Source organism: Eubalaena glacialis, chromosome 10 (assembly GCF_028564815.1).
Source record: "Eubalaena glacialis isolate mEubGla1 chromosome 10, mEubGla1.1.hap2.+ XY, whole genome shotgun sequence".
NCBI classification, from domain to species: Eukaryota; Metazoa; Chordata; class Mammalia; order Artiodactyla; family Balaenidae; genus Eubalaena; species Eubalaena glacialis.
This window is the reverse complement of record NC_083725.1, coordinates 50,633,695-50,647,804: the sequence shown is the minus strand read 5'-3', so window position 1 is coordinate 50,647,804 and position 14,110 is coordinate 50,633,695. Positions and strand designations below refer to the sequence as shown.

General features: G+C 39.7%; 1 protein-coding gene across 6 annotated transcripts in view; it reads left to right on the top strand.

The window, feature by feature from the left end:
* The first annotated feature begins 139 nt into the window (after positions 1-139).
* C10H11orf54 (chromosome 10 C11orf54 homolog) overlaps positions 140-14,110 on the top strand; it is a 29,234-nt gene continuing 15,263 nt past the window's right edge. For 2 of the 6 annotated variants that reach the window (XM_061202712.1, XM_061202708.1), the window contains exons 1-3: positions 150-221; positions 5,627-5,770; positions 6,096-6,157. In XM_061202712.1, the coding sequence (XP_061058695.1) occupies positions 5,754-5,770; positions 6,096-6,157 (79 nt within the window). In that variant the 5' untranslated portion in view covers positions 150-221; positions 5,627-5,753. Of the gene's footprint in view, positions 222-5,626; positions 5,771-6,050; positions 6,158-14,110 lie in introns of those variants that run through there. The other 4 variants (XM_061202709.1, XM_061202710.1, XM_061202711.1 and 1 more) reach the window with 4 other exon arrangements.

Genomic DNA, 14,110 nt, shown 5'->3' with positions numbered 1-14,110 from the left:
CTGCGCGCCCCAGCTAATAGTGAGGCCGAAGTCTCGCGATAACAATTTGACTCCAGGAAGAAAGTGAGAGGTGGAAAGTGGCGACTCACGGGGCGCCATTTTGATCTCCGTGAGGGGAGGAGCGATTTCGAGAGGGCGGGGTCTGATCTCCCGGATCCAGAGGAGGCGGAGTTGACTGAGGCAAGATCGGGTTTCAGGTGTAGGCTTCCCTCACCGATTAGGTAAGTGCAGTAGACAAGAATGTTTCGGCAAACTACAAGAAATAAATTGTGGGGTCAGGTGAACGGAATGACTGTGAACTGCAAGGAAACAGGCACTCCACCTGCTTTGCTTCCAGTGGTCTCGCCTTTGCTGAGCTGTCCTCTGACTTCTGATCTCGAGTGTGTGGGGGGTGTGCGTGTGTGTACGGTGCCAGGTGTGTTTTGTCATATTATGCCTACTTTTGCCTTCAGAAATCTCCTCTGCGTTAAATTGTGAGACGATCGTGCTTTGACCGAGACTCAAAATGTGTAACCTTTGTACTGGAAGCCAGTGTTACCCCGTAGCACATCCAGGTCCCCTCTCCCCTTCGGACTTTTGTTAACTACTCTTTCACTCAGAGCTAAGTGTCAGCCTCCCAGGGGTTGGTTAACATATCACAAGAGATACCAGCGGCGAATTTTTTTGTTTGTTTTCTCCCTTAGTTCCCTGAATGATTAATGAATGTTAAGATAAAAGTTTAAACTAGTTTAGTTTTGGTATTTTGGGGGTTTTTTCCCCCAAAATAGTTACAAAAAGGAATGAGCTGGCTTGATTTGTCCACTTTCAGACCTCTTGTATCATATGATAAAACCAGGAAAGCCGTCTAGTCTTAATCTGTGGTTAGTGTCATTTTCGGATTGGACAGACCTGGAAGGTAATCTAGCCTCTTTACTCAATTTTGCTCTAAATGTTGAGCAATTCCAGGCACAGACAGTCTAGTCTTCTAGGCATTATGAAGTACCGTAAGCTCCAGAACAGGGATCGCATGTTTTATTCACTGCCATGTTCCATAACATGCCTGCCTATGTAATTTGTGAGGCTCAGTACGAAATGAAAATGCAGGGCCCCTTGTTCAAAACGCAGGGGAAAAGTGCCATTAAAGGTACTAAAATATAAGCTGTCTCCTTTCTTCTGTACTATCTCTTTCCACTTGTCATGATATTTTAATTAATAGCATTAATTTGCTATTATTAATTATTAATGACATTAATCATTCTATTTTATTGATTTATTATTAATTAATCACTAATTATACTATTATTAATTAATAGCATTAATTTTCTATTTACTGTCCCTCTAAGTAAAGAAAAATTGAGTTTAACTCATTAGCATGAGATTTACCACTCTATATTCTGCAATGCCAGTTTTAAATACAAACATAAGAACATTTAGCTTGTACGCAGAACTACTGAAATTTCACAATTCGTACTATGTAGGCATATGTATTTTGTTCTTACTAGAACACTGGATACTGCACAAAACTAGCACCCCTGTATTTATTTTACTTCTCCATGCGTGCGCATTCTACCGACACTATGGAATCCGGGGAATTTGAGTCTCGATGAACTCCCTTGGACTGTGCATCCACCAGCATTCTATGCTCACAGGACTTAAACGCTTTTTGTGAATGGGAAACAAGGAGTGGTGGTGGACATGCACATAGACCCTCTCTCCTCTGATCCCAAGCATGTTCCATTGTCCTATCCATCTTAAAAGTTCAAATATAGAGTTAAGAATTTTTAAAAATATTTATTTTATTTATTTATTTGGCTGCACCAGGTCTTAGTTGCGGCACACGGGGTCTTCATTGTGGCATGCAGGCTCTTAGTTATGGCATGCGGGATCTAGTTCCCTGACCAGGGATTGAACCTGGGCCCCCTGCATTGGGAGTTTGCAGTCTTAACCACTGGACCACCAGGAAAGTCCCTAAAGTTAAGAATTTAAAGATGGTGGCAATGGAGCATAAACCAAGTGCTATTCTGAGCACATGGTCCTGTGTAACTTCACTAGTTGCACATCCATGAAGCCAGCCGTGTCCCAGAGCCTTATGAGTCTGGAATATCGTAAATGTTCAATAAAAAAAAAACTAAGGCTGAACTGGTATCCATTGTATGCTAGGTACTTGGAAGACAAATATGAGAAATACAGTCCTATCTTCAAAGAGATCACAGTCTAAGGGACAGAAACAAAGCAAACAGATGACCACAGGTATACTGAGTGCTATAAGGTTGCTCTATACAAACTTTCCCTTATTGTGAGCTGAACTGTATCATTCCCTCACCAGTTAATGGCAAGGTATAATGTGATGAGTTCTGGGTTTACAGTGGGCTAGATTTGGTTTTGAATTCTGTTTCTGCCACTTAATAGCTGAGTGATCTGGAGTAAATAATATATTCTCTCTGGCCTATTTCCTCTTGTAAAATGAGAAGGATAATATGCCGATGTGTGAGGTTTTGAAGGAATGTCTGTAAAGCTTCTAACATACTGTCTGGTTTACAGAATGCAGTTTGCCATAGTTGGTCTACCCCTTTAGGCATTGCCTCTGCAGCTCCATTTATCCTTCTGCCTCCTATCTTCCATTCTTCCCTTCTCCAGACCCTACTTCTGGGCCACTGACTCCCAGCAATGGAATCTGGAGAGTAAATGTTGTTTGCCCCCATGTGGCCCAAAGCTGTCCTCCTAGAGCCACTCTGGATTTGTATGAGAACTTTTCTAACCCTTTTCTCTCATCACTCCAACTCCAACCTCCTCTTCCCTATCTCTCACCCACACAGAACACACTTATACACACTACCACGCTGCCTTCTGGGCTTTTGGCTTGCATTTCTAAACCTGTTATTCAGGCTGTAGCCTCCTAGGGTTGGAATTTGTTTCTGTTTTGGTGGGGAAAGAAAACAAAAACCTGACCTTTGAAAGATAGTAAAGGGTGTAAAATTAGTGATGCAGGAGATATAGATGGACCCCAGGCTGAGCAGCTGAAATCTGTCCTGTGTGGGCAGCTACTCCAAGATAAGATAATGCCAGGAGCTGGGAGGAGCTGAGTCCCGCCCAGAAAAAAGATGAAGAGACCACATATTTCTCATTCTCAAGGTCAAGGAGATCTTCCCAACTATACAGGTGCAGAAAGGCTGGGGGTGTGGGGAAGGGAGGGGGCACCACCCCATAGTAGGTGATGTCAACCTTCCCGTAGGTCTCTGCATTAAGAGATGTGCGCACATACAGGGGAGAACCCTGAGTTATACCAAATACGGGCTCAGAGCCAGGCAAAGCAAGACATTGGCCAGAGGAAACCCGCAAGAAATGCCCCATATAAGTGATTTAAACTACCACGAAGACGCAACTCTCTCTCTTAGTCCACCCATGTGTGTCTATTCACACGTACTTTTTCCCCTCCTAATAAACACTTTACTTGTTTCATTACTTTCCATCTCTTTGTTGAAATTAATTTTTACAAATAAGACAACCCAGGGGCCTTGTCACTAGCCACTGGCCCTCCTGGTCTAGTGGCTAGGATTCAGTGCTCTCACTGCCATGGCCTGACTTCGCTGGAGAACGAGATCTTGCTTCAAGCCGCTGCAGGCCGAGGCCACCTGAGATCATTAGGATTGTATTTAATTTAAACTTGAGTCTTTATTATTCCTACTGTAAGTAGAAATATCTAGAGTGCTTTTATTATCTTCGTTTTAAATAAACATGGTATTCACTGAGCAGATTTTTACATGTTCTTAATTAGTGCTTGCTGGTTTCTAATAAAGAAAATATAAGACGATGGGCCTTCCCTGGTGGTCCGGTGGTTAAGACTCCATGCTTCCACTGTGGGGGGGCACGGGTTCCACCCCTGGTCTGGGAACTAGGATTCTGCATGCCTCACAGAGCAGCCAAAAAAAAAAAAGAAAAAGAAAAAGAAAGAAAGAAAATATAAGATGTCAACATTTGGAAAATCTAGGTGAAGCATATATGAGATTATTTGTATGTATTTTCTGTCCATCTGAAATTATTTCAATAAAGTTAAAATGGCTCATTCCTAAACAATTATAGCTTATTCAATTCGAAAATATATTTTCAGGAATTCCCTGGCCGTCCAATGGTTAGGACTCCGTGCTTCGCTTTCACTGCCGAGGGCCAGGGTTTGATTCCTGGTCAGGGAACTAATATTCTGCAAGCCGCAATGCACGGCCAAAAAAAAAGAAAATATATTTGAGATCATCTAAATATGATTATATAGGGTTTGGGGCCCATTATCAACACTTTACATTTTCTTTGGGAGACCAAATTATGCATATTAAGTAAATAAAGGGTAATAAAGTATTATCTGATAAAGTACTAAAGAAATGTCAGGTCTTAAATGTATGTTTGTGAAGGGTGTGTTATTTGATATTATCATCAAAATTAGAAATCCAGTTTCTAAGAAAACTGTGAATCTTGGGAAAAGTAAAAAAAAATTTTTTTTGGACGAGTATTTCAAGTGATGTTGAAGGACCATCTTTCACTTACTAAGTAACGGTATATCAGAGATTATTCACATTAATGAGGTATTTCATTAACAATTTTAATGAGAACTCCAACAGTGTTCTTAGAAACAGCCTTAAGAGTTTTGTCTTTATTCCTTGTTGTGATTGGCCTCCAGTGGGATTCCCCGCCCACCTCATATCACTTTCGTTTGTTTGGGTTTTTTTGCCTGCATTTTATTTAACTCTCTCTGCTTGCACACCTCATCACCTGTACACTTGAGGTAAGATACTAATCTCTGTGCATATATGTCTACTTATTGTAAAATATATTTAGCATATATTTTTTAAAAATCAAATTATAATTGGTTAGGTTATCAGAATAATTGAACATTGAAACTGTTTACGAAGAAAATATGTTTATTTGTAAATGAAATAATTTGAATTTCAAAAGCTAATAATTTGTAGAAGTTTCCATTTCTCTCAGTAATTTAAATTTTCTCTTGTAAAAGTGATAGTCTAAGAAACTTGTTTAACTTTTAGCCTAAATGTCAAATATAGAATAGAAAACACAAGTAAATGATCTATTATAGAAGTACCTGAGCATCCTGTACTGTTATCTACAACCATTTAAACATTTATTCATAAACCTTAATAACTACCTTTGCTTCAGGATCTATATTCCTTAAATCAACCATTAGAAAGCTGCATGTTCAATCCAGATACATGACTGAAGAAAATGAATCATGTGCCCTCTTGGTTTGGTATTCCTCTTGTCTATTTTAAATGTCAGCTATTTAAGGTATTGGTATTAAAAGAGGTTACTTGGACATTTCTCACTTGGAATATTAAATACAAGAACTTATGGTTGCCTTTCTGTGAGGACACCTAAATGCCCTTTTGCCCTCTTTATATAACTGAACTCTTTCATTTCCAGAGCAGCAGCTGTTCATGCTTGGTGCACTGCGATAATTAGCCTACAATTGCTTTATTTTGTACATCCTCGTGAAACCTCAAAACTCAGATTGGGACTTGAGCCCATGGGCTGGGACTTGACCCCAGCCAAAACTCAGATTGGGACTTGAACACACTGTCCTTTAATTGAGATCACACACTCAGGACTTAACGAAGCTCAGGTTTTTTATGTCTCATCACAGAAAGAATGCAGTGAGAGACAAAGTGATAGGTAAGAAGCGGATTTTTTTAGAGAGACACACTCCATAGACAGAATGCGGTCCATCTCAAAAGGTGAAATGGCCTTGGGAGAAACACACTCCACAGAGTATGGAACATCTCAGAAGGTGAGAGGCCCCGAAATATGAGGTAGTTAGTTTTTATGGACTGGGTAATTTCATAGGCTAACAAGTGGGAGGATTATTCCAGCTATTTGGGGGAAGGGGCGGAGAATTCCAGGAATTGGGACACTGCCCACTTTTGGCCTTTTATGGTCATGGCAACTGTGGGTGTGTCATTTAGATGCTAATGCATTACAGTGAGCATATAATGAGGCTCAAGTTCTACTGGAAGTCTGCCATCTTGGACCTACTTGATTCTAACCAGTTTTTGTGTCCCCCAACGGCTATGTCATTCTTTTAAAGGTTGTGTCCTGCCCCCTTCCTGTTTCAGAAGGAAGATGTCTTGTGCTGAGTATTCTTTTCATGTGCCAAGTCTAGAGGAGGTTGTTGAAGGTAAATGCAATACTGAGTTTTTTAAATTATCCTAAGGAAAAAAATTTAAAAATAAAAACATTCTAAGATAAAGTTTACGCAATAGTACTTTCGATACAGAACTAATTTTCCTTTTCAGTATCTGTACTGTTTTTATTGAGAGAGTCCAAAACTCTGCCTCTCAAAAAAAATCTAAATTCACAATTCAAAGATTCTTGATGAGATACGAACTTTACAGAATGAAAATGAATATGGTAACCCACGATTTAAATATGTGTGGTGCCCAAAGAGTTGTACAATATTGCTTTATTAACTTTTTTTTTTAACATCTTTATTGGAGTATAATTGCTTTACAGTGTTGTGTTACTTTCTGCTGTATACCAACTGAATCAGCTATATGCAAACGTATATCCCCATATCCCCTCCCTCTTGCGTCTCCCTCCCACCCTCCTTATCCCACCCTTCTAGGTGGTTGAAAAGCACTGAGCTAATCTCCCTGTGCCATGCAGCTGCTTCCCACTAGCTATCTATTTTACATCTGGTAGTGTATATATGTCAATGCTGCTGTTTTACTTCGTCCCAGCTTACCCTTCCCCCTCCCCGTGTCCTCAAGTCCATTCTCTACATCTGCGTCTTTATTCCTGTCCTGCCCCTAGGTTCTTCAGAACCATTTTTTTTTTTTAGATTCCATATATATGTGTTAGCATATGGTATTTGTTTTTCTCTTTCTGACTTACTTCACTCTGTATGACAGTCTCTAGGACCATCCACCTCACTACAAATACTCAATTTTGTTTCTTTTTATGGCTGAGTAATAGTCCATTGTATATATGTGCCACATCTTCTTTATCCATTCATCTGTTGATGGACACTTAGGTTGCTTCCATGTCCTGGCTATTGTAAATAGTGCTGCAGTGAACATTGTGGTACAGGATTCTTTTTGAATTATGGTTTTCTCAGGGTATATGCCCAGTAGTGGGATTGCTGGGTTATATGGTAGTTCTATTTTTAGTTTTTTAAGGAACCTCCATACTGTCCTCCATAGTGGCTGTACCAATTTACATTCCCACCAATAGTGCAAGAGGGTTCCCTTTTCTCCACAACCTCTCCAGCATTTGTTGTTTGTAGATTTTTTGATGATGGCCATTCTGACCAGTGTGAGGTGATACCTCATTGTAGTTTTGATTTGTATTTTTGTTCTCTAATGATTAGTGATGTTGAGCATCCTTTCATGTGTTTGTTGGCAATCTGTATATCTTCTTTGGAGAAATGTCTGTTTAGGTCTTCTGCCCATTTTTGGATTGGGTTTTTTGTTTTTTTGATATTGAGCTGCATGAGCTGCTTGTATATTTTGGAGATTAATCTTTTGTCACTTGCTTCGTTTGCAAATACTTTCTCCGATTCTGAGGGTTGTCTTTTCATCTTTTTTTATTGTTTCATTTGCTGTGCAAAAGCTTTTAACTTTCATTAGGTCCCATTTGTTTATTTTTGTTTTTATTTCCATTTCTTTAGGAGGTGGGTCAAAAGGGATCTTGCTGTAATTTATGTCATAGAGTGTTCTGCCTATGTTTTCCTTGAAGAGTTTTATGCTGTCTGGCCTTACATTTAGGTCTTTAATCCATTTTGAGTTTATGTTTGTGTATGGTGTTAGGGAGTGTTCTCATTTCATTCTTTTACATGTAGCTGTCCAGTTTTCCCAGCACCACTTATTGAAGAGACTGTCTTTTCTCCATTGTATACTCTTGCCTCCTTTATCAAAGATAAGGTGACCATATATGCATGGGTTTATCTATCCGGGCTTTCTATCTGGTTCCATTGATCTATATTTCTATTTTTGTGCCTGTACCATACTGTCTTGATTACTGTAGCTTTGTAGTATAGTCTGAAGTCAGGGAGTCTGATTCCTCCAGCTCCGTTTTTCTTTCTCAAGATTGCTTTGGCTATTCGGGGTCTTTTGTGTTTCCATACAAATTGTGAAATTTTTTGTTCTAGTTCTGTGAAAAATGTCAGTGGTAGTTTCATAGGGATTGCATTGAATCTGTAGATTGCTTTGGGTAGTAGAGTCATTTTCACAATGTTGATTCTTCCAATCCAAGAACATGGTATATCTCTCCATCTGTTTGTGTCATCTTTAATTTCTTTCATCAGTGTCTTATAGTTTTCTGCATACAGGTCTTTTGTCTCCTTAGGTAGGTTTGTTCCTAGGTATTTTATTCTTTTTGTTGCAGTGGAAAATGGGAGTGTTTCTTTAATTTCTATTTCAGATTTTTCATCATTAGTGTGTAGGAATGAAAGAGATTTCTGTGCATTAATTTTGTATCCTGCTACTTTACCAAGTTCATTGATTAGCTCTAGTAGTTTTCTGGTAGCATCTTTAGGATTCTCTATGTATAGTATCATGTCATCTGCAAACAGTGACAGTTTTACTTCTTCTTTTCTGATTTGGATTCCTTTTTTTTTCTTTTCTTCTCTGATTGCGGTGGCTAAAACTTCCAAGACTATGTTGAATAATATTGGTGAGAGTGGGCAAACTTGTCTTGTTCCTGATCTTAGAGGAAATGGTTTCAGTTTCCTGAAACCATGGTTTCACCATTGAGAACGATGTTGGCTGTGGGTTTGTCATATATGGCCTTTATTATGTTGAGGTAGGTTCCCTCTGTATCTACTTTCTGGAGAGTTTTTAGCATAAATGGGTGTTGAATTTTGTCAAAATCTTTTTCTGCATCTATTGAGATAATCATATGGTTTTTATCCTTCAACTTGTTAATATGGTGTATCACATTGATTGATTTGTGTATATTGAAGAATCCTTGCATTCCTGGGGTAAACCCCACTTCATCATGGTGTATGATCCTTTTAATGTGCTGTTGGATTCTGTTTGCTAGTATTTTGTTGAGGATTCTTGCATCTATGTTCATCAGTGATATTGGCCTGTAGTTTTCGTTCTTTGTGACATCTTTGTCTGGTTTTGGTATCAGGGTGATGGTGGCCTCATAGAATGAGTTGAGGAGTGTTCCTCCCTCTGCAATATTTTGGAAGAGTTTGAGAAGGATAGGTGTTAGCTCTTCTCTAAATGTTTGATAGAATTCGCCTGTGAAGCCATCTGGTCCTGGGCTTTTGTTTGTTGGAAGATTTTTAATCACAGTTTCAATTTCAACGCTTGTGATTGGTCTGTTTATATTTTCTATTTCTTCCTGGTTCAGTCTCGGAAGGTTGTGCTTTTCTAAGAATTTGTCCATTTCTTCCAGGTTGTCCATTTTATTGGCATATGGTTGCTTGTAGTAATCTCTTATGATCCTTTGTATTTCTGCAGTGTCAGTTGTTACTTCTCCTTTTTCATTTCTAATTCTGTTGATTTGAGTCTTCGCCCTTTTTCTTCTTGATGAGTCAATTTTGTTTATCTTGTCAAAGAACCAGCTTTTAGTTTTATTGATCTTTGCTATCGTTTCCTTCATTTCTTTTTCATTTATTTCTGATCTGATCTTTATGATTTCTTTCCTTCTGCTAACTTTGGGTGTTTTTTATTCTTCTTTCTCTATCGCTTTAGGTAAGGTTAGGTTGTTTATTTGAGATTTTTCTTGTTTCCTGAGGTAGGATTGTATTGCTATAAACTTCCCTCTCAGAACTGCTTTTGCTGCATCCCATAGGTTTTGCATCATTGTGCTTTGTCATTTGTTTCTAGGTATTTTCTGATTTCCTCTTTGACTTATTCAGTGATCTCTTGGTTATTTAGTAGCATATTGTTTAGCCTCCATGTGTTTGTATTTTTTACAGTTTTTTTCCTGTAATTGATATCTAGTCTCATAGCATTGTGGTCGGAAAAGATACTTGATATGATTTCAATTTTCTTAAATTTACCAAGGCTTGATTTGTGACCCAAGATATGGTGTATCCTGGAGAATGTTCCATGAGCACTTGAAAGTGTATTCTATTGTTTTTGGATGGAATGTCCTATAAATATCAATTAAGTCCGTCTTTTTTAATGTGTCATTTAAAGCTTGTGTTTCCTTATTTATTTTCATTTTGGATGATCTGTCCATTGGTGAAAGTGGGGTGTTAAAGTCTCCTTCTATGATTGTGTTACTGTCGATTTCCCCTTTTATAGCTGTTAGCATTTGCCATATGTATTGAGGTGCTCCTATGTTGGGTGCGTAAATATTTACAATTGTTATATCTTCTTCTTGGATTTATCCCTTGATCGTTATGTAGTGTCCTTCTTTGTCTCTTGTAATAGTCTTTATTTTAAAGTCTATTTTGTCTGATATGAGAATTGCTACTCCAGCTTTCTTTTGATTTCCATTTGCATGGAATATCTTTTTCCATCCCCTCACTTTCAGTCTGTATGTGTCCCTAGGTCTGAAGTGGGTCTCTTGTAGACAGCATATGTACAGGTCTTGTTTTTGTATCCATTCAGCCAGTCTATGTCTTTTGGTTGGAGCATTTAATCCATTTACATTTAAGGTAATTATCGATATGTATGTTCCTATGACCATTTTCTTAATTGTTTTGGGTTTGTTTTTGTAGGTCTTCTCCTTCTCCTGCATAGAGAAGTTCTCTTAACTTTTGCTCATCTGTAAAGGTTTTAATTTCTCTGTCGAATCTGAATGAGATCCTTGCTGGGTAGAGTAATCTTGGTTGTAGTTTTTCCCTTTCATCACTTTAAATATGTCCTGCCACTCCCTGCTGGCTTGCAGTTTCTGCTGAAAAATCAGCTGTTAACCTTATGGGGATTCCCGTGTATGTTATCTGTTGCTTTTCCCTTGCTGCTTTCAATATTTTTTCTTTGTATTTGATTTTTGATAGTTTGATTAATATGTGTCTTGGAGTGTTTCTCTTTGGGTTTATCCTGTATGGTACCCTCTGTTCTTCCTAGACTTGACTGACTATTTCCTTTCCCATGTTAGGAAGTTTTCGATGATAATCTCTTCAAAAATTTTCTCATACCCTTTCTTTTTCTCTTCTTCTTCTGGAACCCCTATAATTAGAATGTTGGTGCATTTAATGTTGTCCAGAGGTCTCTGAGACTGTCCTCAATTCTTTTCATTCTTTTTTCTTTGTTCTGCTCCCTGGTTATTATTTCTACCATTTTATCTTCCAGCTCACTTATCCGTTCTTCTGCCTCAGTTATTCTGCTATTGAGTCCTTCTAGAGTATTTTAAATTTCAGTTATTGTGTTGTTCATCACTGTTTGTTTGCTCTTTAGTTCTTCTAGATCCTTGTGAAATGTTGCTTGTATTTTCTCCATTCTGTTTCCAAGATTTTGGGTCATCTTTACTATCATTACTCTGAATTCTTTTTCAGGTAGGTTGCCTATTTTGTCTTCATTTATTTGGTCTTGTTGGTTTTTACCTTGCTCCTTCGTCTGTAACAAATTTTTTTGTCATTTCATTTTTTTTTTTTTTTGAGGGTGGTGCTGTATTCCTGTCTTACTGGTTGTTTGGCCTGAGACGTCCAGCACTGGAGTTTGCAGGCAGTTGGATAGAGCTGGGTCTTGATGCTGATATGAGGATTTCTGGGAGGTGTCACTCCGATTGATATTCCATGGGGTCTGAGGTTCTCTGTTAGTCCAGCGGTTTGGACTCAGAGCTCCCACCACAGGAGTTCGGGCCCGACCTCAGGCCTGGGAACCAAGATCCCACAAGCTTTGTGGCACTGTAAAAGAAAAAAAAAAGGGAAGAAAGAGAAAAAGGAGCAGTACAATATCAAAGAATAAAAAAAATAATAAAATTAGAAAGATGAAAAATATATTAAAAAAATAAAATTATAATTGAAACAACTGCAACAAGGTAAAATAAAACAACAGAAAAAAAAATAAAGGTGCGGGGGAACAAGCCAAAAGGAGAGATCACTAACAAAGTATAAAGAATAAAATAAAATTAGAAAAATAAAGATCAGGAAAAAATAAAAATATAAAATAATCAACAACAATGAATCAACAAGGTAAAACAGAACCCCAATCTAAAAGAGGAAAAAAGAAAAGAAAAAAAAAAAGTCTTGGCTCTAGGGGCAGAGTTTAGGCAGGGGGTGGAACTTAGGCAGAGGTGGGGTTTTGGGTGGGGCAGGACCTAGGCGGGTGGGGGTGTGACATTTGAGCATGGGGCGGGGCCTAGGCAGGGTGATGTTCAAGCGTGGGGCGGGGCCTCTGCTTAGGACCTGCACAGAAGGGGAGAGGCAGCACATCGAAAGGAGGGCCTCTGGAGTGTGGAGTTCCGGAGTTTGGAGATAGGGCCCTGAGTGAGGGTGTGTGGGTAGGGTTTAGGCCCAGCTCATTGGAGGAGGTCTCCAAGTGTAGAGGTAGGGCCCTCGGTGGGGGTGTAGGGGCGAGGCTTGGGCTCTGCATGGCAGGAGGGAGGCTCCAAGGGCAGAGGATTAGGTCCTGTAGCCCAACAGGCTCCCCAGTGCCTAAGAGGACAGGGAAAGCACTGGCCCCATTCCCTTCCGTTCCTTTGTTCCTCTCCCCCACTGGCTCCCCCAGGGTCTCCCCCGTCACTGCTGGACCCCTAACCATGGGTGGGTCCTGCTGGGTGTAGGAACTGCTTCCCTCTCCTGTCCACCCCTCAAGGGTGCCGGTCCCATAGGTCCAGCCTTTACTTTTGCTCCCCCTTCCCTCCCTCCCACTCACTCAGGACCCGCACGGCTGGAGGGGGCCTAGGTGGGCAGAGGATCAGGCCTGGGATCTCAACAGGTTCCTGGGGGTCCATGTGGGCAGGGGAAACCTGGCCATGCTCCCTTTTGATCCTCTGCCCTCCCAGTGGTTCCCCAATTTCCCCCTTCATGTGTGGGATCCCTTCCCCTCCCCCAGCTGCCCCTCAGGGGCTCCAGTCCCATCCCACCTCCACTTCTCCTCCCCCTTCACTCCCCCCAAGCCCCATGCCCTACCCGGTTACTGGGGGTTCCTCCCATCCCCTTAGTTGTCTGTGGTCCCCCACTGGTGCCTGATAGGTGCCCTAGTTGTGAGGAGACGCGAATTCCATGTCCTCCTAGTATGCCATCTTGACTCCACCCCTGCTTTATTAACTTTTTACCAGTTGTAATATTCTTGAAATATATAATCTACTGTGGTGTATTAATCATGTTCCCAATCTACTACTTTTTCCTCCCTCTCCTGATATGACAGACTGCCAGTGAACTTGCTTAGATTTCTCTGTCTGCATATGTTTTTAGGTATTTCATCTTATTTGAACAAGAACTTAAGGCAGCTTCCCAAGATTAATTCGAAGGAGGGGATATAGATAAGAAAAAGAAAATAAAAATAGGAATATGAAACGAAGCCAGGAATAGTACTAATCCAAAACTGTATAGCCTGTCAGAATGCTAGCATTTGTCTGACAGCCTTTGGATTCTATTCTGAGGGTAAGTGTAAAACCTACCCTTATCTCAAAGTGTATCTGTCCCGGTAGCTCTTCTGTCCTCCTGATAAGGTTGAAGTCAAGAAGTATAGTCACCCTATTCCCCAGTTAAGGGGGCACAGTTCTTGAGGTGCTAGCCTGTGTTCCCTCTTTGCCTGGCAAAGAAATAAAGCCACTCTTTCTTTCTCATTTAAAAAAAAAAAAAAGGAGGTATATTCACGTTTTGCTTGGTTGTGGCTCTCCTCTTAAAACCTTCCTATTTTTCCCTAAATTGAAGGGGAGTTAGTAAACAAACTGGATTACTAGTATTCTTTGTCTGTATTTCTTTTCTGTCAGTCTGTCTTTCCTGATATAACAGGACAGCTAGGAATCAGACAAGTGCCTTCCTACAACCTATCTTCTCTTGTGTCTTTACGTTTCTGTTTTCTTTCTATCTGTACAAGATATATTCTATACAAAACAGAGATGAAATCTAAGTTTTTTGGCTTAAAATTTGTTTTCAGTTTTTACAGAAAATCTTATAGCCAGAACTTGGTCCCTTTGTGATTGGTAAAAAATAGATTCTACTATATTTCCATACATTGAATCTTTATATATTCATAAATATGCAGTCATTAGTCTAGGT